The following is a 23332-nucleotide window of genomic DNA, read 5'->3' on the forward strand; positions in this document are numbered from 1 at the left end:
ATAATTGCCACTGACTGTGAAACTTTGTTTATAAGCAGAAAGTTGGATTCAACATAAATACAACAGTTTACCAACACTTTTATAACACCACAATTACTGACTTTTTTCCCAGTCCTCTCTCCCCCTCTTTTTTTCTTATTCCAGTTGGGCTGATGACTTTTCTTTTTTGAGTATACTAAATACTTTGCATTTGCTCTTTTTTTTTTTTAAAGATTTATTTATTTATGCATACAGAACTGGGGTACAGGCCAGAGATGCAGGGCAGTGAGAGGCTTCACCAGAGACAGAGTGGGGAGCAGAACAGGCAGATAGATGAAGTACACTGCTGAGGGGAGCAGCAAGCGGGTCAGGAAAGGTCTGTCACGCCCCGTGGGTCACCTCCAGGGCAGGAACTGAACTCATGCTGAAATGGCTTTAGCTTCGGAGTGCTGTGTTTTAACCCTCTGCACCACCAGGGAGAGCCTAACTTTATTTTTAGTGGTTGGAAATGGTTTGAATTTATATAGTGTTTGGGGCATGGCAGTAGCAAAGGTGAGAGACTAGAAGAATCACAGATCACCAATTCTATTCTAAAGGTTTGTAAATAAAACTGTACTACACAAAAGTCTATTTTAGTTTTCATTTATACTTACTCTGGGGTCAGGTGTTTTAAAAAATAGCCCATTGCCTTGAGAGCTTGTACTCTGATTCCTTCACTTGTTGATGCCAAAAGTTTATAGATAACACTGAAGGAATAAAAATTTTGAACAAATTACACTGAGTATATTCACTAAGGCACAACCAAATTAGTGTATGTACTGAACTTATTAACCACTAATTTTTTTTATAACTTAAGTGGGCCTACTTGCTCTTTATCCAAAGTTTAGTACCAATTTAATACAAAGTATATTTCTCACATTGGAGGTGAGTGCTTCTATGACATGTGCTTAACTATTTAAAAATTATAAAGACATATTTATTTAAAAACAGAAAAAATACAAGAAAGATAATAAAGATAACTTATAAAAAGTATCATTAAACATAAATAGAAAATAAAAATTGGGTTAATTTTCATGCAATGTTTAACTGTGATGATACATATAAAGAAAAGTTATGGAAAATATCCATAAATAATATTTTATTGGAATGTACTAAGACATGTACATTATAGCTTTTTTTTTTTAAGATTTGTTTATTTGTGCATGCAGAGATGGGGTACAGGCCAGAGGCTCAGGGGCGGCGAGAGGCTTCACCAGACAGAGTGGGGAACAGAACAGGCAGATCTACGAGGTACACTGCTGAGGGGAGCAGCGGGCGGGTCAGGAGAGGTCTGCCATGCCATGTGGATCTCCTCCGGGGCAGGCGGGAATCGAACTCATGTGGAAGTGGCTTTAGCTTCTTAGTGCAGTGCTTTAACCCACTGTGCCACCAGGGAGGGCCCATTATAGCATTTTTAATGAAGAAATTTTTAGTCAGTCAATATAAACATCAAAAGAATAATGTGAAAGGTAACAGATTATTTCAATGTGTTCACAGATATTAAAAGATATGAATTAAAGATCATTAAAGTAGACACCAACATCAAAAATTTAGAACAGGAAGCCCATCGGGATTACAAATGAGATGAAAAAATGTGCAAAATGAAGAATGATGTAAAAAAAATTTAAAAATCATTAAAAATGATTTGAACAATTTCAGCAAAGCATGATATAATTAATACTAAACCAGAAAATGTACTCATTTCTAAGATAAGCATTCCAACATATCAGAGATAATATCTAAAAGATTTAATGTAGGGAATTATTTATTTTTAATAAATAAATGTGAAAAATTGATGGAATTAAACTACCATTTAAAATTTGGTGGAAATTAAGTTGCTACTTATAATTCAGAAAGCTCTTGATTATTATGACATAGTTTGGCATTCCTATGTTACCTTATACCAGTAAAGACTATTCTCTCTCCAATTTTATCCAAATTTTTCAATTTGAACTTAAGTTCTTTATTTACACTTTCAGAAACATGAAAGCTTCACTATATCAACCTTTGTTCTTTTCATGTTGACCTTTAAAAATGATGAAAGTGTATCAGAAGCTAACATAACCATAAACAGATAATGAAATTATGTAGCAATACTCCATGAATTCTCTCTTTAAATCAAGGGGGGGGGGGTGCAATTAAAATAAATCTCATATTTTTAGACCTAAGTAATGCTTTCACAGAATTCCAGTTAAAGAGAGCTTTCACCAGACACTAAATTTGCAAACACCTTGATCTTGGTCTTCCAGTCTCTACAAGTGTGAGAAAAAAATTTCTCTTGTTCAAGTCACCCTTGTCTATGGTATTTTGTTATGGCAGCATGAGCTGACCAATACAATAATGATCTGAAACTGGGAATAAGGGAGTGGTATTTTAAAGGGAGGATAAAAATTGAATCACAACTGAATAGTACTTATGAGAACTAAAGGCAAGCTTATGATAGTTTATAACACTACCACCCAAAAATACTAGAATGATTTGCCTGTCTTTGAAAATCAAATAATAACACAGCCTCTATAATTAAAAATTTATTTATATCTTAAATTATTTCATCCTATTAACTCATCATAATATATGATCTAGTAATAACTTTTGACATATTAGAATCTTTCCATCACTTCCAAACTAACCATTCATATTAAAATTCTTGGTATACTAAGCTCTTACCGTAGCCCATTCCTTTGATCAAAAGCCGGAATCATAGAGTTAGGATGTTCTGACATTAATGCAACAAGCAATTGTAGGACATCCATTAGATTGTCATCCTGAAATCATTTTGGATACTCATTAAAAAAAAGTATTTGAACACTGAACAGTTCTGAAACAGACATTTCAACTTTAAAAATTAAGTAGCTATATTTATTGATACTTGTTTTTAATAAATTGAATTCTATACATATGCATATTTATCCATATAATCCTAAACATATAACTAGAAAGGGGCAAAAACAGCAAAACATGTTAGAATCACTAATATGCTAGTAGATGTTTTGAATCTGGTGGTGTGTTGAGGACAACATGTATATCACTCAATCTGAACCACTTTATTCACTGAATTTTTCAAGAAACTGGTTTCAAAGGAAGACTTTTTGGTAATGATAAACAGATCATTTTTATCAACCCACTGTAAGCACTAAATATACAGATGTCCAATAATGTTTATTAAGTCAACATACCACTGCAGTTATAAAACATCAGATTAGAAGCTTACATGAGTCCTGAGATATAAAAAATTTCCAAGAAAATTCTGCACAGTATTAGTTGAATGTACCAGTATGTATGTATAACATTAGGACAAACTTGAGTAACAATGTCAAAAAGGAAGGGGAACAGCTATCAGTAAAGTGTTTCGGCTGTCCTGCCTCTAGATGTTCTGACAGCAGGTACTTGAATATCTAATTCTCAAGTCAATGAAATAGATGGTCTATAGTGAGGATGTATTTTAACACTCCCTAAAATGTGAAAGACCCAAGAGACTCCTAAATTAAAGGTATTTTAAAATAAACATGAGAAGACTGCCTGTGACTTCCAGTTTCTCTGTTATAAAATACTCCAGTTCCTTAAGGTTAACAAGAAATAAAAATCAGTAACAAAAAATTCCTAGAAAATTCAATTGAAATATATTTGACTACTGCACTGGATCAGGAAAATCTAAAAAAGGAAACAAAAACCTCTTCAAAAAGAAAAAGATAAATTGATCATTAAACTTTGAGGTAAGTAAGAACCAGAGATGAAATCTGATTCTTTTCTACCTCAACTAACACAGATATATTCAAGTTAAATCACTCAAGCATTAATGTTTTAAAAAGGGACTAAATTAACAATAGAAGACATTAATTTGCAAAACATGAAATACATTATATGAATGTAAACTAAAACTGCTATGAAATTAAAAGAACTTGTAAATTTGGATTTTAAACTTATTTAATTAGATTATATGTGGCATATATTAATTAACCCAGTCAGAAAAATAAAAAATATTTTAACCCTTATTTTTTTCAACCTTCACCTGACATTTTATGTTTATTGAACTTGTATTTTTCACCTTCTTCTGACATCTTTAACTATATAATTTTAAATTCCATTACAAATCCCATTAACTTTACAATACTTGAACATGCAAAATCAGTGGGAAAACTGTGCTACAAATTTTAAAATCCAATCATGGTTAGTCATTTCTGTAATATATTTTTCCATTTGTTACACTGTGGAAATGCACTGAAATGAGTCTTCAGTGTACTTCACTATTAATTCAATGATACCTAATTTTAACACTCTCTAAAGCCTCTCATGATTATTCTCAGAGCCATCTGGCAGTAATAAAAGCTATTTAAATAAAGGTAGCTAAGATTTAGATCCTACATACATTTACTCCCCTTATTAGTTATGTCATTAGTAAAAATATTGTCTAATCTTTTAGTTTAAAAAGTCTACAATGCAGCGCTAAAATAATAAAACCCAAAAATTAAAATTCAACTGTTACCTCATGCATAGTGAGCAGGTAATTAAGAATGGCCTGTAATTCATCATCCTTTACTCCAGAATCCTTTAAAAACATAATACAAGTATCTCACACTTGCATATAAAGCTATTTTAAAGGCAAATTATAGAGATTGTCAACTTGATCAGCTGCTATAAATACAAAATGATAATGTGAATTTCAAATTAAAATTTGGGGCAGCAATAAAGACATGCAATACTCAAGATTTATAAAACTCAAAAGAAAATTGACATCAGTAATCTGTTTTTGGCATCTTAAAAGACAGCCTATTAGTGAAGTAATAGAATCCTGAAGTAAACAATAATAATAATGACAAACAAGTATTTTTCCTGGTCATCTCTGCTCTAAAATTGTCTAGTTACCCTTTCTATTAAATTTGCAGAGTAGAATGAGCAGTTTCTAAAATGGCAAGTTAAAATATAAAGGGCTAAACATGGGGATTACAACTGAGATGGGAAAAGGCATAAAAATGTAAAAATAAAAATGTAAAAATAAACTATTATATTATTAAAAAAATATATATGGGGCTAAAAACTGAACTTTACTGAGAAAAACACAGTACTCATTTTTCTCTTTTCTTTTACTGAGTATAACTGACATAATATTATGTAAACTTCAAGTACACAACATAATCCAATAATTGTATATATGGTGAATTAGAAGTTCAGTTAACAATCACCCACAAAAATTTCTTTTGCTGTGATGAGAATTTATAAGCTATACTCTCTTAACACCACACTCTAAAATATGAACTCACTTCAAAATTTCAACTTATCAGGTTACTAATCATAAAACAAAATAATAATCTCAAAGAGAAGTAAGAAAAAGATTAGGAAACAAACACACAGGAAACAACAGAAAAGGAATAAATTATTTTGTAATCAAAAATAAAGTATGAGTCTTAAAAGCAGACAAAAAGTTAACTCCACTTATCACAGTATTATGTGACAGCTAATTAAATGTTCATGTTTTAAAAATAAAATCATATAGAACACTGAATAAAATATTGACAACAAAGAAACTTACAAATTGTCATTATAACAACAAAACCTTCCATAAAAATAATGATATATTTTACTTTACTTATAATAGAATGCTATAGGACAAAACAATCATTTTTAAAACACATTTATAGAGGAAAATCAATTCATAAATCTGAAGTCAGGTACAAGGAATCCACTAAAAATGGAAACACAATGAAGAGCTTTGTTGACTATTTTATCATGTAGGAAAACTATACTAACCATTTCATTAGAAACTCAGTATTCACTTAATAAAAGAATAATTTACTTAAACTCCTACAGAAATTTATAGCACAAATCACAATTATCAATCTCCAACGCTGCAGTAACATACATATGCATATATGTGTGTATATATATCCTTATATGCCCAAGAATGAGATAAAAAGCTTTCCAAGAATTTTCCAATGAGTAACCCTAGTACAAAGCAAAGAGTAAATAAACCACAATTGCATTTTATGTTAAATTTTAAGTTGTCATACAGAGCATGCTATGGGAGAAGAAATATAAACTCACCTTCATCACTAGCTGTTTAATGAACATCAATAAGAATGCTCGTAAAGAAAGTATTTCTTTTTGACTAGGTCGTGGTCCATCTTTTAAAAAAACATACACAAAAACACACATACTTTTAGTAATTCAGAGTGCTCAAAGCTAACTATAGATTTTTTGATTCCAACAGTTTTTACATTTTTTTAGTAAGAAGCATGAAGGTAAATCTTCTAAAGAATTTTAGTCTCTAAAGAGACTAACACTCCAATTCACAATGCTCCGAAATGTACAAAATGGGTTATGATGAAACCAAAGTTTACTTTTTGACAAGGGCAAAGGCTATGCAAAAGAAAAATGTGATAATAAAATTTGTATTTAACACTAATAAGCACTTATATTTTTGCTTTAAAGGATTCTCTCAGGATTTTAGTATGGTAAAAGAACATTAAAAAGAAAAAACCAAAAGGAAATCCGTAGTTTGTGAAAATCTACATTTTACATGTGAAAAATCTTGTTCTCAACTGTTAACATGCTGTAAGCTAAAATAAAAAATCTCAGAAATACACCTTAACATAGCATTTTCATAAAGGAGGGAAACACTATGTTGACTACCTCCGACATCTCTTCTTGAAAAAGTCCTCCGGTCACACATGGCTCACATTAAAGTCAATTTTCATGTTTCAAGAATGTAACTCCCAAGTACAAGGCTTTTGAAACCAAACACCCATTGTTCTGAGATCCTAAGTTAGGTACCTGTTAGCCTCCTATTTTCTGCAATATTTCCCTCAGCTAATCACTATGTACAGCTAGTTCCTAGACCACCAAGGCATAGGACCACCATGACCTTGAACAGATCAATTAAAATAAAGAAACTGTTTAAAATTTGTTCCACATGACAATTCCTACACAAAGATAAGTAACAGCATTACAGAGAATCACAAAGTTAGCCAGATCTATTACTTGCATGTAAGACTTCCCAAAGTCTCTACTAATCAGTCATAAAATCAAAGCCAGAGTACAATACTAACATCTAGGACAATAAATGATATACTTACGGCACCAATGAAATATTTATCAGTAAATTATCATCTATTTCTAAATTCGTAAAAACCTGGTCAGTTTAAAAACATAATAATTTCTGTGTGTCCACAACTTTCTGATTATAGAAGTATATTCTCTGGAAATCAAGTTTATTTTCAAAGGATTTTTTTTTAATATTGTACAAATATGAAACATCTTTCTGAACCATTGAACAGTCAAAACCTTTGAGTAAATCAAAAGGGATGTGGTCTCTCTAACAGCTATTTCCTAATTTCAAGAAAAAGTTCTCTATTTTTATCAAAGGACTGAATCCAACCCCACTATTGCAATAGAGTTTCATGGCTGCCAATCTGAAGCATAAGCCACCACACAACGGGCAGATGCAATCAGAGACAAGAAATCATAATTATTCTGGAAGTCCTCAATACAAACAAATGTTCTTTTGCTGGACTAACAGTTGCGAGATGAGAAGGCAAAGTAGCTATTTGCTACTACAAAGGGAGAAAATAGACAAGCCAACTTGAAGAAACAGGAATCATAGAGAAACTGATTTCTGAGACCTAATTCCGAACCTCTATACCAGCTTCTACTGGAAAGCACCAGATTTAATTAACCCTTTTATGATGCAAACCACTTTGTACCAGGTTTTGCAGTGTTTATAAGTAAAATAACCACAATTTGTCAAAAATTTTAACATATTCTGTAAGCCACTGATGTGAGAAATGAGTTATTACCCCTCAGAAATTTAGGCCTGACTGTACAAGAAAATAATTACTGGAAATCTGTAACTACATTATATTATTTATTACAAGCTAATAACCTCTGTGAAAAAGTTCCTACTCACCAAAAACATTGTTTCTTACTGGGACAACTGACCTCAGCATCAATGCCAGAAACTAGTTAAGATTTTTTTCTCATTTTCAGTTCCTTAAAATAATCATATCAGCTATACCTACTTCCCAAACAACTCATGCCAGCACAAGCAACATGCTTCCACAAAAGTAGCAAATTATTAATCTCTGGCAACAACAATTTAGGAAAAACTACTAAAATCAACAAAATTGGGGCCTTCCCTGGTGACACAGCAAGCCAAAGTGCAGCACTGTAAGCTAGCAGCAGCCACTTTAGTGGGAGTTCAATTCCTGGCCCTGGAGGTGACCCACATGGCACAGCAGACCTCTCCTGTCTCTCCCACCTCACCCACTGCTCCCCTTACTTGTTGATCTGCCTGTTCCGCTCCCTACTTTGTCTCTGGTGAGTCCTCTCACTGCTCCTGCGCCTCTGTCCTGTACCTCAGTTCTGAATGCATTAAAAAAAGATCTTTTAAAAAAATTAACAAAATTAAAATAAAACTTCTCCATGATGAGATTTAAAAAAAAACTTCCAGAATAATATAACAGCATTGGCTAAAATAAAAAAATCCTGTATATCTTAATGTAAGAATGTATACCTAATCCTTTTGGGGTGATTCCGCTTCTATCCTGAGGATTCACTGCCCAGTAATAGTACTTCAGGGTATGCATGATGAGGAGCACTGTTCCTACTCTCCGAATGGCATTATAGATGTTGACTGTACTGATGAATTCCGTGGACAGGTAAGTATAAAGTGTCAACTGAACCTAGAGAATCAAAATGAAGAGTTTAAATCAAAGAAACAGGCCAGCATTTTCTCACTTTCCAGTAATACCCTCTGGTTACTTTTACTTGCAACTTATTTGAAAAAGATGCTGAGCTTGAGAATATGCCAATACACAGTGACACAGCCAGTAGCACGCGCGCACACACACTCCTTAAAAAGATGAACTTACTAAATTACCTATAAACCAACTAAACTTGGTAATTTCTTCATTTACAAAAAGCATATAAAGAAAACATCCCTGATATGTCAAATTTTTGCAGAATTTTCGTACAGAAACAAATACCTATTTAAAAATTGGTAACTATTCATGAGCATATATAACTTTTTATAATAAGTTTACTACTATTCAAAGTTTTAAAAAACAAATTTTTCTTCATTTGGAGTTAAATGAGAAGCGAGAACAACTCAAAATATATAGGAGTTTCTCCCCCCCAAAAAAGAAAAGAAACAAATGAAAGAAAACCATAGAAAGTGAGGTTAAACCTACTTTAAGAAACATAAATTGGAAAAATAGAATTCTTTTATAAGATCTCATTACTTAAAATCATAAACATAGCATTATAATCTTTAAAAATGTTTTTCACTTTTGTTCCACAATTAGAATTCTACTAGTCTTATTTCCAAATTAATCGTTTATTTAAACACATAAGAACTTACTAACTCCAAAATATAATCACTTAAAATGAAAGAAAAAAGAAAGAATATAAGTGATACCTCACGAATGCATAATTCACCTAAACATAAAAATGCAGTAAAATTATGGCTCCAAAATTCACCAACAACTCTACTCCGGCACTTGTAACAGCAAAAAATAAGCTCCCTTCCCCCAAACACCCTTTTGCTCTACTCTCAGGGTCAAATTAAGATTTTTTCATTGTTAGTGGGTATATTTCAAAAGCTAAACAACTTTAATTAGGGCATATATACCACTCACATGGCCACAGATCAAAATTCTCTTCATCATACACAATTAAACATTATTTTACCTTCCTAGATACTGAGGGCATTTAATTTTCAGCCTTGTAAGATACCTCAGTGTTACTTGATGACTTCTTTAAAGAGCAAAAATTAGGTGCTTATCTTCCAAATTCCTTATAAACAACCAAGATTAAAATGAATTAGGAAGTCAGTCAATAATCATTCATGGTAAAGACCGACAAGTTCTAACTTATATAAAAGACTATTTACAAGATGACTGTAGTTTAGAAAACCACATATATGTGTGTATACACACACACACACACACTCTAATCCACTGACTTATGAAAAGATATCTTTAATTCAAATTAGTTACTGTTCAAATATCATTGAAGCTATGTAACATTACTTATGATATGGCTGAAATTATTAATAATGCTATTTTAGTCACGTGGAAAGTACTCCACTTATGTGCATAATGCTGTATTACAGAAACATAATGTCATACACACTGTTCCTCAGTAGCTAAAATTTTGTCCCAGGATAATTTGGGGTATAAGGATAGAATTTGGTTTTTAAAACATTCCCAGCTGATTATATCAACAGTGAAAGATCGATAACCACTGTCCTAGAATAACCTCTTTGCACCAGCCTAACTATCATGAATAATTGAGTTTTTAAGTTAAAAGTTTTGAAAGGAGAATTGGCATTAATGCTTAGCACTAGATAAGGTATCACTTTATTCCTAAAATAATATGAAGTCATTACAAATTTGGGGGCTAAGAAATGATCTGCTCGAGCCATATGTTAAGAATATATAGAAATTTGGGGGAAAAACATAAGGATATGGAAAAATGGAGGAGTCTATTGAGAATGATAATGTACTAAAATGAAATGAAATTGTGAAGAAATAAGTACACACCACATTATTCATATGCTAATTATGAGTATACCTTTCCTTCTTATAAAACATTAACAACATCTGTTTTTCACATTATAACTAAGTTCTACAACGACAGGTATTACACCTGTCTTGTTCACCACTGTATCCCACAACACCATTATAAAGCAGTCACTCAACAAAGGAAGGACTATTATATGCAAGAAAATTCATCTCTCATGTTCCTATGATATCCAGTATGTTCCAAAAAGAGGATGAGCAGACAATAACATACAAGTTAACATATAACACATACCCACTAATATGTAGATACACTCTGCAAAACTAAGGCAATTTCTTATTTTATGGTAGCTCTATAATATCAAAATATAAAATGTATCCCAAAAATATATGCCTACGGTCATTTAAATAATTCTGAGCAGATCAAGATAAATACTATAAATCACTAAAAGCATCTTTTTTTTCCAAAAATAAAGCTTGATTGTTATATCTGTACCCTTAATTCAGTAACTAGTGGTAAATTTATCATAAGGATAAACTTTATAACTCTTCAACTATATAAATTACATGCCAGGCTTTAAACCTAATTTTCTAATTCTGTATACATTAGACAATGTTCTTTCTCTTAAAAATTTCCTTCTCCTGGCCCTCCCTGGTGGCGCAGCAGGTTAAAGCACAGCACTGAGAATCTAAAGCCGCTTCCGCATGAGTTCGATTCCCGCCTGCTCCAGAGGTGACCACATGGCGTGGCAGACCTCTCCTGACCCGCCCGCTGCTCCCCTCAGCAGTGTACTTCGTTGATCTGCCTGTTCTGTTCCCCACTCTGTCTCTGGTGAAGCCTCTCACCCTCCGCATCTCTGGCCTGTACCCCAGTTCTGTATGCACAAATAAATAAATCTTTAAAAAAAAAAAAAATTTCCTTCTCCTGAATTACAGACCTTCAGGTTGAACAAACTTTGGATCTGTCCACTGTTATAACTAGCTTTATAATAAAATTAGATGTTATTCCTAGCAGACAACTAAAAACAAGAGGGAAATTTAATATTACCAAAGCAAATACAAATTATAAAAAAGAATTATTAGCAAATAAAAGGGTAGAAACAAAGTGTAATAATGCTAAGAATCAAAGGAAAGATACAGTAAAATTGCTTTAATGCTCCTCACAGTCAAGTATCTAACAGGAGGTTTTGAACACATCAAAAGGGACCCAAAGTCTCACAAAAATGCTGCTCAGTAAGACAAAGACATGTCTACTAAAAGGTTGAAAAAGTAATTTGAAGCAATCTTTAAAAAGAAATAAGACAGAAGGTCATACAAGAGAAAGAGGTCAAATTTGAACTCAAAGATAAAAAGCTACAACCTCCAGCTGCCTCCTTTGATTATTTCCAAATGGCAATCAGAGTCAACAGCTGTTTTTCTATTCAACATGTAAGACCAGCTGAAAATAAGATAGCATGATTCTAGAAAAGCAAAAGAAGGTTGCAGAAATTTTTTTCTGACACTAGAGTATGTGGTATTACAAATTAAACAATAATACTGCAAGCAGAATGAAAGGAAAAGGGGGGAATGTGAAAATTAATGGGTTTGAAATAATACTTCTAACCATAACTGCAGACAAGTCAGATTTAATTACTCAATTTAGTAAAAATTTCTCTATTTCAAATTCCACTTAAAACTATCATTATTAATGTTAACACATTAGGATTTATCAAAGGTTTATTAATATATTTTATTACAAAATAACATTCACTACAATTGTTTTGTTTTGAATATTCAATAAAGTAGTAAGTGGTGTAAAAAACTGTATTTACTAGTATGAGCTAAAGTGAAATTCAAATGATTAAAGGAGCTAAGTATATCATGGAAATCTTCAAAAACGGATGACAATTCAGCTATTCCTGGAAGAATTAAACTCAGGAGTTTATAGGTTTTTTTGTTTTTTAAGATTTATTTACTTATATATACAAGAACTGGGATGTATGTGAAAAGAGATGTAGGGGTAAGAGGATTAAAGAGGCAAAGTGGGAAGCAGAACGGACTGAGCTAGTGAGAATGGACTGAGCTACTAAAATACACTGCCGAGACGAGCAGCAGGCAAGACAGGAGAGGTCTGCTGTGCCGTTTGGGTCAGCTCCCTGGCTAGGGATCGAAATCATGAAGCAGTGGCTGTAGATAGCTTGACAGCACTGAGATTTAACCCCTGTACCACCATAGAGCCCAGGAGCTTATAATTCTGATGGAAATGTGACATGTATAGAGAAGGGGAAAGTATGGTAAATTAAGGAACAAAAATATATATCTCTTTTATATACAAATTTGTATACATAAATATAGGAATATATACAAATATAACTGCAAGAAAATATAGCTAAAGCTAACAGGAAATGTATTTATATTAAAACTGCCTGATTTTTATTTACATTTACTAAATCAATTTCACTCATATAAAATCTTATTTAACAGAAAATAAAAACCATAGTCGTTCTTCAAAACTGACACTGCTTTACAAGAAAGAGAGACAAAATATACACTGACTGGCAAATAAACCAAAATGAAGTATACTTTAAAATTACAATCCACTGAAATCTGACATAATGGCAAGTAAAAATGACAAAAGAAGATTTTCATATCACTTCACAACACAAAAGTTTAATAAGACAATAAAACAAACTCACAATATTACCTTGGCTGGGGTATGAATCCATATAGCTGGGTTAAGAAGAATGTGATCACACAATTGCTTGAGCAGAGGCATCCCATTTGGCAGATTACTCAGGTATTTTGAAAATGCAAGGCTAAGTTCAAGTACTGCTCTGCTCACATGGGATTTGGAAGACTGGGAAGAAAGGTAGTTCAGAGGTCACTACAAATATACAAGGCAAGGTAAGTAAATTAGACTACCAATACCAGAAAAAAAGCTGAACAAACTATGCTTCAAGTTAATGGGATTCAAAGTTGACCACATATCTCTAATAAAAGCAATGAAGGCAAAGTTAAAAAAAAAAAAAAAGGTATGTTCAATGTGTGTGGAGCTAGATAAGGAGACACATTAGCAGACAAATTTCTCACATAGGAAACACCAAGTGCATATCTGTAAATTCAGATTCAAAAATGTAAAGCATCTCATACTTTACCTTTTCAAGACTATATCCTATTACCAAGAAGCCCTTGCAGGCAAGCATCTGCTCCTGCATAGCAACTGAATTCTTCAACAACTCCATGATGAAAGAAAGCAAAGTTGAACTGAAATAAGAGAAACAGGCAATGGCTTGAAAAAACGTTCTATTTAAAAATAAAAAAGGTGAAAGAGAATCCATCCCCCATTTGTCTCAACAAAATTTTTCTATGTCAAAGGAACTGAAGTTATACTAAAATAAATTCTAACATTATCTCAGGACAATTTTATTGCAGGATTAAAATTTTACTCCAATATTTTATATACTTTATCAGAAACATTACTACACAAGTAATTAGAATATAACAAACATGCACAAAATAGAGAAAAACCAATGTCCAAAAACAAGTAATAAATGTTTAATATAAGTATATTATGGTATTAAAGGCTGTAATTTAGGTCAGCAAGTATATTCATTTACAGAGGGCAATGGACTAGACTGAGGAATGAGATGTGAAGCAACAAGCGAGGGTAGAAATCCCTAGTTTGAAAGGTTTGATCTAGTATGAATAGAGCAGAGGATTCATGCAAGGGAAAATAAAAATATAAAGTTGAAAACTACTGAAATCATCAAACACTAATTTAAGAATTTTGTTCATTATTCCAAAAGGAAAATTATTATTCAACAGTAACACTTTTAAAATTAAATAGAAGTTTCATTCATTCTCATATGCTCACAACATTTGGTGATACTCAAAAATGTAATAGGGAAAGGTCAGTTGTTAATGTCTTCTCAAAGATGCTAGAGTCCCACAAAGAGAGAGAGGGTTAACTTGCTAGCAGTTAATGTCCTCCTCCAAAATTATGACTTTGAAATTTTAAAAAACAAACGATAAACAACTAAAAATAACTGAGCCCTTTTAGAAAGGTTTGGTATCAGAATTTTATAAAAACTAGAAATTATACAATATTACTATGTGGAGAAGTTACATTTTTTTTTAAATATAGCCAATTAACAGATTTGATACCTTACTCCTTTATAAAAATTTTTTTTTTATTGCTTAAAGTTAAGCTGCATGAAACTATATGATAAAATATGTATGGAATACATGGGTAGAAGATATCAATTTATATATATATTTTTTAAAAGATTTATTTATTTGTGCATACAGAACTGGAGTACAGGCCAGAGGCTCAGGGGCGGTGAGAGGCTTCACCAGAGACAGAATGGGGAGGAGAACAGGCAGATCGACGAAGTACACTGCTGAGGGGAGCAGCGGGCGGGTCAGGAGAGGTCTGCCACGCCATGTGGTCACCTCCCGGGCAGGCGGGAATCGAACTCATGCGGAAGTGGCTTTAGCTTCTCAGTGCTGTGCTTTAACCCGCTGCGCCACCAGGGAGGGCCTCAATTTATATTTTTTTAAAAATATGAGTTTCAAAAAGACAGAATGAAAGACTCATTTAAAGGACTCAAATAATAGAACAATTACCATAGTTTCATGAGGCTATTATAATCATGAAAATATTATTTAGATATCCTTTCCAACATTTTACAACTTGTCCTAGAATTCATTTGTCTCTGCTTTTTTAGACTCAGCAGTATGAGTCAAAAATACAATCTAATAAGATAAAAAGACTAGCTTACCTACTGAAACAATCAAAACTAGGTTTCAGTTAGTTACATGCTGTCAATAATAATTAGATACAAAAAAAAACAAAGTTTCCATAAGTCACTGCCGAATAACAATTTAAAATATTTCTTAAAGTACAACATTTGACAAAATGTATTCTTTTTTGATAAATCCACTATCACTATTCCAAATTTTATTCAAAAACAGCATTATTGTGTTTTATAGAGCTACCTAGTTTCTGTTAAGGTATTTAAATTAATACTATTGTTACTGACAGATTTATATTATTTATAGTTCACAAATTTCTTAAAATTATAGTTCTTTTATAACTATGCCTCAAATTTAAAACACAAAAAAAACTCTGGGGAATTCAATGATAAACGATCATATCTACTTAAAGAAAAACATAAAAACACTCACCATATAGTCAAGTCAACCTCATCTGATAAATATTGCCTGTAATCCAACTGTGCAAAAAGAGGAAAGAGTACTTGTACTCCTCCAATTGAATGCATCGCACTTTGGATAGAATGTGTTAAAACTGCCTTCACATCCTTATAAAATAAAATATAAGAAATAGTAAAGATTGCATTTATTTATTACCCAAAAACAATTTAAAATAAAGTATAAGAACAAAATGTCACATGTATTTATTTAATAGACACCAGTTATATCTCACTAATATATCAAAATTAACATTACAAATATTCTTAAAAGATGGTTACTAGTACCTGCAACATGAGTGCATGTGGTGAATGAACAAAAATTGAAGGGCTGTCCTTAGGGGAAGATTCCAGACAGAGCTGAGCATCTGTAGCACGTGGATTGTATGTGAAAGCAATGGCACTGGAGAGTTTGCCATCATACAGTAAAAGTTTATGATGCTCAGCAAGGAACAGGTCGCTTTCTGCTTTGAATTTAAATGTACCCTAAGAATTAACAAAAAGTAAAATACTTAAGACAGCATGACACAAAAAGAAAATCTAGATACAAATCACCTCAGATATAAAAACCTAAGGAGACATACCACACGGTATGGTAATCATTGATAGTTTTTGCTGTCTATTACAGAAATGTTGAAATTTTATCAGTGCTCAGATATGACATCATTAACAGAAATGAGTGGTAACTTGGTTATAGTTTGATAACCCAAGATCATGTGTCCCAGTTATCACCCACCTATCATCCAACTCAACTACCACTAAGTAAGTAGTGAAAAGCAAATAAAGTACCTTGTATCCCAGACCCAATTGATAAATGGCAAAAATCTGAGCAGCATTAAGAGCTTCACTAAAGAGGTACACAGCAGTCATCTGACCACAGAATACTCTGTTAGCATCTGCTGTTTCTGATGAACCCAGGAAACATTTGTCAAAGGTCTGTGAATGAAAATATTTTTTTAACAGAAAAAAAAATATCTCCTCCAGTAATAACAACCTATACATTGGTAATTTTTAAAACATAAATTCGAATAGTTCAAAATGGTTGGTTTGGCATTTCTCTTCATTCTCATCTAGTGTAGAGATCAGAAAAAAAAATCATAGAAGAGTTTAAGTTTTCTCAAATATAATGGACAAAACTTTTATGACAAAGCGGATGCAAGAAACAGTTATTAGACAAATCATTCTCAAGATTATGGAGATTGACACTGAAGCAATTAAAAAAATCAGACAGAATAGGAAGGTTTGGAGCAACAGATAAATCATGAGTTAAGGATGGATGGTAATCAATCTGTCTCTTTTTGTTAACTACTGTGCATGGAACTAACATGGATGGAGAAGCAACTGCCAAAAGAGTTTAGTGAGTTATACAGATTTTTGCAGACATCAATATAAAGAAAATGGGTGGGTGAGGTCAAAGGAGGATAATCAGTCTCTCAGAAGGAATGTGTAAATTCAGAGAGACATTCAAATAACTTTCTTCCAACATGGAGAATATGTTTAACAATATCAAGGTTACAGGGATCACATCTTAATAACATAAGTGTACAAGAGGGAAAGAAATAAAATTCTTCATATGCTTTAGGACATTTTTTATCATGAGAAAATTAGAAAAAATATTTTCGAGTGTATGAATTAATATTAGAAAATAATTTTCTAATATTAATTAGAACTATGGTTCTAAAGACAAACTCCCTCTAATTTGTAGCTTGTTAGAAGTACAGGTACGGCCCTCCCTGATGGCTCAGCAAGCTAAAGTGCAGCCTTAGGACATTGAAGCCACTTCATCATGAGTTTGACTCCCAGCCAGGGAGGTGACCACATGGTGCGGCAGACCTCTCCTGACCCTCCTGCGGCTCCCCTCAGCAGTGTCCTTCATCAGTCAACCTGTTCTGCTCCCCAATCTGTACCTGGTGAAGCCTCTCACCACCCCTGAACCTCTGGCCTGTACCCCAGTTATGAATGCATAAATAAATCTTAAAAAAAAAAAGTACAGGTAATATCCTGGACTTGCAAACAACATCTGAAGGAGACAGAAGGAGAGTGTCTTGTCAGAATAAACCCTCTAACTATGGAACCTGATGTTTCTTCCAGCAGAGATGAACTGCAGGAAACCCAGCTAGCGTCCAGAGAATTGCTTGTTGCATGTGAGAGGAACTGCCTCCCGTACTGGCCTGAGGAGCCCAGAAGAGGGAAGAGGGGAATACGAATATTTTTTACTGAATTCTAATCTGTATATCCTTTTTTGAATCCTGAAAACATTGTAAGTTATCTTTAACAGCTATAAATTATATGTAAAACATAGTATCTAATCGTTCATAAAAATAATCACATACCCACAGTAGAACTCCCAAACTTTATTCGATCAATGAACCAGTACCAAACACTTTCAATACACCCACTATTATCTGTAAATCCTGATCTCTACTATATCCAGAATAAGTTTATATAAAGGACTCAGTAATATCATATGTGACATATTAACACAGTTTTACTGTGATAAGTTAAATCTAGCCATAACCTGAGTATAAAATCCACCATTATGGCATCTAAAATTCATATTTATGATTAAATATTCTTCTTATTTTGAAAGCCCACACCTTGAAACTGTTACAATGAAAAAAAAGAATTTAAAACTACTTACATCACTGGTGTTCACAAACCATGTTATCTCTCCATAGGAAGCAAGCTCACCATTCACATAACAGCGAAGCTCACTATTCTTCCATCGGTTATAAACGTGCACTATTGTTACCATATACCACTAAATAAGCACAAAAAAAAATTTTAATAGATAATGATCCTTCCAATTTATCAATTACATTGATAACAAATAAAATTTAATGATAAATTACAATTAAATCAAAAAAATGAAATACTACTACTTTAATAAATTCAGCCTCTGCAACAATATTTATTCAGTGAAGTTCTCAACATATAAAATTTACTTGTAAAATTATTTTTCCAACTCTTATTTCTAGACATTTTCAAATACATATAAAAAATGTAAAGCATTTAATATAAACATTATTTTCTATTATGAAATTCTACAAATGTTGATGTTTTGCATTTTTTAACTATCTACATATTAATGATACACATTTTGAAAAACATTAGTCTACATTTTAAGATACAAAAGAAAACCTATTATTAGTAGTATAAAATAATTGCCACTGATATTTCCCCTTGTATTTTTCCTTAAAATAACTAAATATATAACCTTTTATTATCCAAATCAGAGAAGTTAAAAATTGTCAGTGATTTACAACTCACTTTCTGAGATACTAAAACAGAGTTGTGATTTACCACATACTAGGTCAGTAGTAGACTGAAGGGTAGAATAGTTTATAACTCAATATGATCACATACCTTTTGTGGCTTGAAATCAAATTTCACACAGTGCTGGAAGCCTTTTCCTTTTGACTTTATTGATGTTATAATCAAACAGCCTCCAACAAAATGAGCAGAATAACCAAGACCTTTGCTGGTTCTAAAACTACAAAGAATAGGTTTTTCATTTTACCTCTAAACATTCTCATTTTCAAAGTAAGATAATAAGTGTGTTTCAAAGATACATACCAATACAAATATGGTTTATCTTTATCCACATTGATGTTATTTACAGGATCCATTCTAAGCCAGGTATGAAATGTAAAACCATTCTGATAGGGCCATTTGGCTATAGGAGGTAATGCAATAGCCTAAAGAAAAAAACTGAGTTACTGACTCACATGAAAAATTGTAATATTAGTCTATGTCATGATAAAAATATCTAAGTTTCTTCATCTGACAGAAAATTTTAGTAACTTTTCCCAAATACATTATTAATGGTATTAATTCAACCATACAATAGAAACACAGTTTAAGATGTTCTGGTCACACTAAACGTGTTTGCTTAATTTCTTACAGTGATACATACACAAAGAGATTCCAGTTAAAAGTGATAGGTAGATAGATAAGAAATAAGAAAAAGCTTATACCAAATAGGTATGTTTTTATAAACAGCAAATACAGAGCTGAAGAAAGCGATTCATATTTTTTCATTATTTTCAGACATCACTATAAGAAGTGATTTTCCATTTGGTTTAAAATTTTATTTAAAGTATCATGGCCTTCCATGGTAGTACAGCAGATAGAAGCGCAGCACTGCAAGCTGGCCACAGCCACTTCAGTGGGAGTTGGATCCCACTTTGGTGGGAGTTTGAGCCCTGGAGGTGACCCACATGGCAGACCTCTCCTGACCCGCACAATGCTCCCCTCAGCAGTGTACTTCATCCATCTGCCTGTTCTGCTCGTCACTCTGTCTCTAGTGAATCATCTCACTGTCCTTGCACCTCTGGCCTGTACCCCATTCTGTATGCATAAATAAATAAATCTTTTAAAATAAAATAAAAATTTATTTGAAGTGTCAAAGTAGGGCCCTCCCTGGTTGCACAAGGGTTAAGTCTCAGTGTGATCCAGCTATCAACAGCCACTGCTGCCTGAATTTGATTCCCCCCACCAGAGAGCTGACCCACATGTTGCAGCAGACCTCTCCTGTCTCACCCACTGCTCCCCTTAGCAGTGTATTTCAGTAGATCTGCTGGTTCTGCTCCCCACTCTGTCTCTGGTGAATCCTCTCACCCCCGCAACTCTGGCCTATACCCCCAATTCTTATATGCATAACTAACTAAAAAATAAATCTTTAAAAAATAAAATGTCAAAGTACACAAAGGACCCAAACTGGCAAAAACTATGTTGAAAAAGAACAAAGTTGGAGGACTCACACTGCAGAAAGCTACTACTATAATGAAGACTATGATATTAGCATAATGAGAGAAGTATAATCACAGGAATAGAAATGAGAACTCAAAAATAAACTCTCATATTTGCATTGAATTGCTTTTCAAAAAGCTTCAAGACAATTTAATGAGGAAAGTAGCTTTTCAAAAAATGCATTTGAGCTTTTTCAACTGGTTATTCACAAGTACAAATCTGCAGATGACTGCTTTGTCATATATAAAAACTCTAGATGGATAACAAATTTAAATATAAAGTTAAAAAAATAAAACTCATGGAAGAAAAATATGGCAGTTTTTATAACCCTATGTCAGACAAATCCTTCTTAAATATGCCAACAAAAGCAAAAGCAACAAAACAAAAAAATATATGAACTGCACTTCACTAAAATAAAAAACTTTCATGTTTTACAGGGACAAAAAAGTAAAGAAGGTAAAAAAGCAAGACAATGAGAGAAAATAGCTGAAATCAGTATAAGTAACTGTATATAGAATATAAAAAGAATTCATAATTCAACTATAAAGAAAAAAATACAATTTTAAAATGGACAATTGATTTTAATAGTCATGTCACTAAAGACAGGCAAATAGTCAATAAGGGCATGAAAGGACATTCAACATCATTACTCAGAAAGGAAGTAAAAATCAAAGCTACAATGATATATGACCTCACCCCACTAGGAAGGCTATAATCAAAATAACAGACTTTCACAATTGTAGAAAAATCGTAACATACATAAATTGCTAGTGAAAGTATGAAATGATGCAGCTGCTTTAGAAAACTACCTGGAAGTTCTTCCAATTGTTAAAAATGGACAATCTAACCTCACTTAGGTACATGCACAAGAGTAATGAAAACATAGGCCTATTCCGAAATTTGTATACAAAAGCCCATGCCAGCATTATTCATAATAACCCAAAAGAGAATAAACTCACATAATTACTGATAAATGATTAAGAAAAATATGGTATATTCTTATATTAGAATAGTGGATCATAAAAAGAAACGAAGCACTGATACTTGCTATAACACATCAAAAAGACCAAATACTTTGTGATTTCATTAGTATGAATTATGTAGAATAGACAAATCCACAGAGACAGAAAAAAAGGAGCGGTTGCCTGTACCTGGGAGGATGGGGAGAAAAGGGCTGTGACTGCTAACAAGGGTAAGGATGCGGAAAATGTTCTAAAACTGATGTTGAAATGCTTCCACCCTCTGTGAACACACCTAATCATGCAACTGTATACTTCAAATAAGTGAACTATGTGCATGTATATGATAACTCAAGAAGCTGTTAAAAAAAAACATAACACAGGGCCCTCCTTGGTGGCGCAGTGGGTTAAAGCACAGCACTGAGAATCTAAAAGCTGCTTCCACATGAGTTCGATTCCCGCCTGACCCGGAGGTGACCACATGGTGTGGCAGACTTCTCCTGACTCGCCCGCTGCTCCCCTCAGCAGTGTATTTCGTTGATCTGCCTGTTCTGCACTCCACTCTGTCTCTGGTGAATTCTCTCACCCTCCACATCTCTGGCCTGTATCCCAGTTCTGTATGCACAAATAAATAAATCTTTAAAAAAAAAAAAGAATACTGATATATATAAACTCACAAGTCAGAAAAATAAGCCCAGAAAGTTTCAAAGAGTAACTACTATTCTATGTACTATGTGCAAAAGCAAAAGGAATAGGGAAATGTAACACTTGAGAAAAATGATATCTTAGAATATACAGGTAAACTCATAAAAATGACCTATATTTAAAATAACTGGTTTCACATTCCATTACTGCTCCTAACTGTGAGTGGGCAACTTTTCAACTTCTTTGAACTTCTAATTTCTTCACCTCTACAGTAGGAAAAAAGCAAAACATACAAGTACTGTAAGGATTAAGTTAGATCTCACAAAGAAGTTTCTACCTGCCAGGGTATTTACAGGTCTGTACTTTTAGAAAGCAAAGAAAAGAACTCTACATGATTTCCTCAGTAAGATTTACTTACTGCAGCACTCTTTCCAGGGAAGTTGAAAAAGGCATCAGGACCGTATTTCTGAGGCACATGCTTTAACACAGACAACAACTTCCCAGCATGTGGAGGCTATGGAAACAATCAACAATGCTTTAGCCATGTTATTCAACATAAAACAAAAATACCTTTTTTTCAATATAATTATATTTTAATATATATAAGGATTACCAAATAAGCTAAAAAATGTGAGATAACCAAAGGAAGTTGAAAACAATGCACTCTGTGTGTTTCTGCTAATACACTACAGGATATCTGAGTATTAATAAACAAAAAGCAATCAATAAACACCTGGAAATCTACTCCACACTGAAGTAAAAATAATTTTTTGATCCCAATGGATCAACCCATATGAGAGGTTTCACTTATGTGTGAAATATAAAGAAACAAAAAAGATTAAAAACTAAACCAAAACAAATCCTAAAAATCTGACCACAGAACTGAAGCTGGGCCCTCCCCGGTGGCACAGTGGGTTATAGCACAGCACTATGAAGCTATCACAGCCACTGCAGCACAAGTTCGAACCCCAGCCAGGGGGGTGACCCAAATGGCATGGCACACCTCTCCTGTCTCGCTGCGGCTTCCCTCAGCAGTGTACTTCATCAATCTGCCTGTTCTGCTCCCCACTCTGTCTCTGTTGAATCTTCTCATCCCGTGCACTTCTGGCCTATACCCCAGTTCTAGACGTATGAATATTTAAAATATATAAATAAATAGGGCCCTCCCTGGTGGCGTAGCAGGTTAAAGCACAGCACTGAGAAACTAAAGCCACTTCTGCATGAGTTCGATTCCCGCCTGCCCCGGAGGTGACCA

The 23332-nt window shown here is 33.2% G+C and overlaps 1 protein-coding gene across 2 annotated transcripts in view; it reads right to left on the minus strand.

Annotated features, from left to right (window-relative positions):
- Positions 1 to 23332, minus strand: part of LRBA (LPS-responsive vesicle trafficking, beach and anchor containing) — a 497077-nt gene that overhangs the window by 420849 nt on the left and 52896 nt on the right. For both annotated transcript variants that reach the window (XM_004685322.2, XM_012726881.1), the window contains exons 4-17: positions 22496 to 22591; positions 19298 to 19419; positions 19088 to 19214; positions 18363 to 18482; positions 16511 to 16657; positions 16010 to 16207; positions 15699 to 15832; positions 13667 to 13775; positions 13216 to 13368; positions 8525 to 8693; positions 6058 to 6137; positions 4502 to 4564; positions 2686 to 2783; positions 633 to 725 (exon numbers count right to left, since the gene is read on the minus strand). In XM_004685322.2, coding sequence (XP_004685379.1) covers positions 633 to 725; positions 2686 to 2783; positions 4502 to 4564; positions 6058 to 6137; positions 8525 to 8693; positions 13216 to 13368; positions 13667 to 13775; positions 15699 to 15832; positions 16010 to 16207; positions 16511 to 16657; positions 18363 to 18482; positions 19088 to 19214; positions 19298 to 19419; positions 22496 to 22591 — 1709 coding nt within the window. The remainder of the gene's footprint in view (positions 1 to 632; positions 726 to 2685; positions 2784 to 4501; positions 4565 to 6057; positions 6138 to 8524; positions 8694 to 13215; positions 13369 to 13666; positions 13776 to 15698; positions 15833 to 16009; positions 16208 to 16510; positions 16658 to 18362; positions 18483 to 19087; positions 19215 to 19297; positions 19420 to 22495; positions 22592 to 23332) is intronic.

Source organism: Condylura cristata, unplaced genomic scaffold (genome assembly GCF_000260355.1).
Source record: "Condylura cristata isolate star-nosed mole 26May11 unplaced genomic scaffold, ConCri1.0 scaffold00018, whole genome shotgun sequence".
Lineage (NCBI taxonomy): Eukaryota > Metazoa > Chordata > Mammalia > Eulipotyphla > Talpidae > Condylura > Condylura cristata.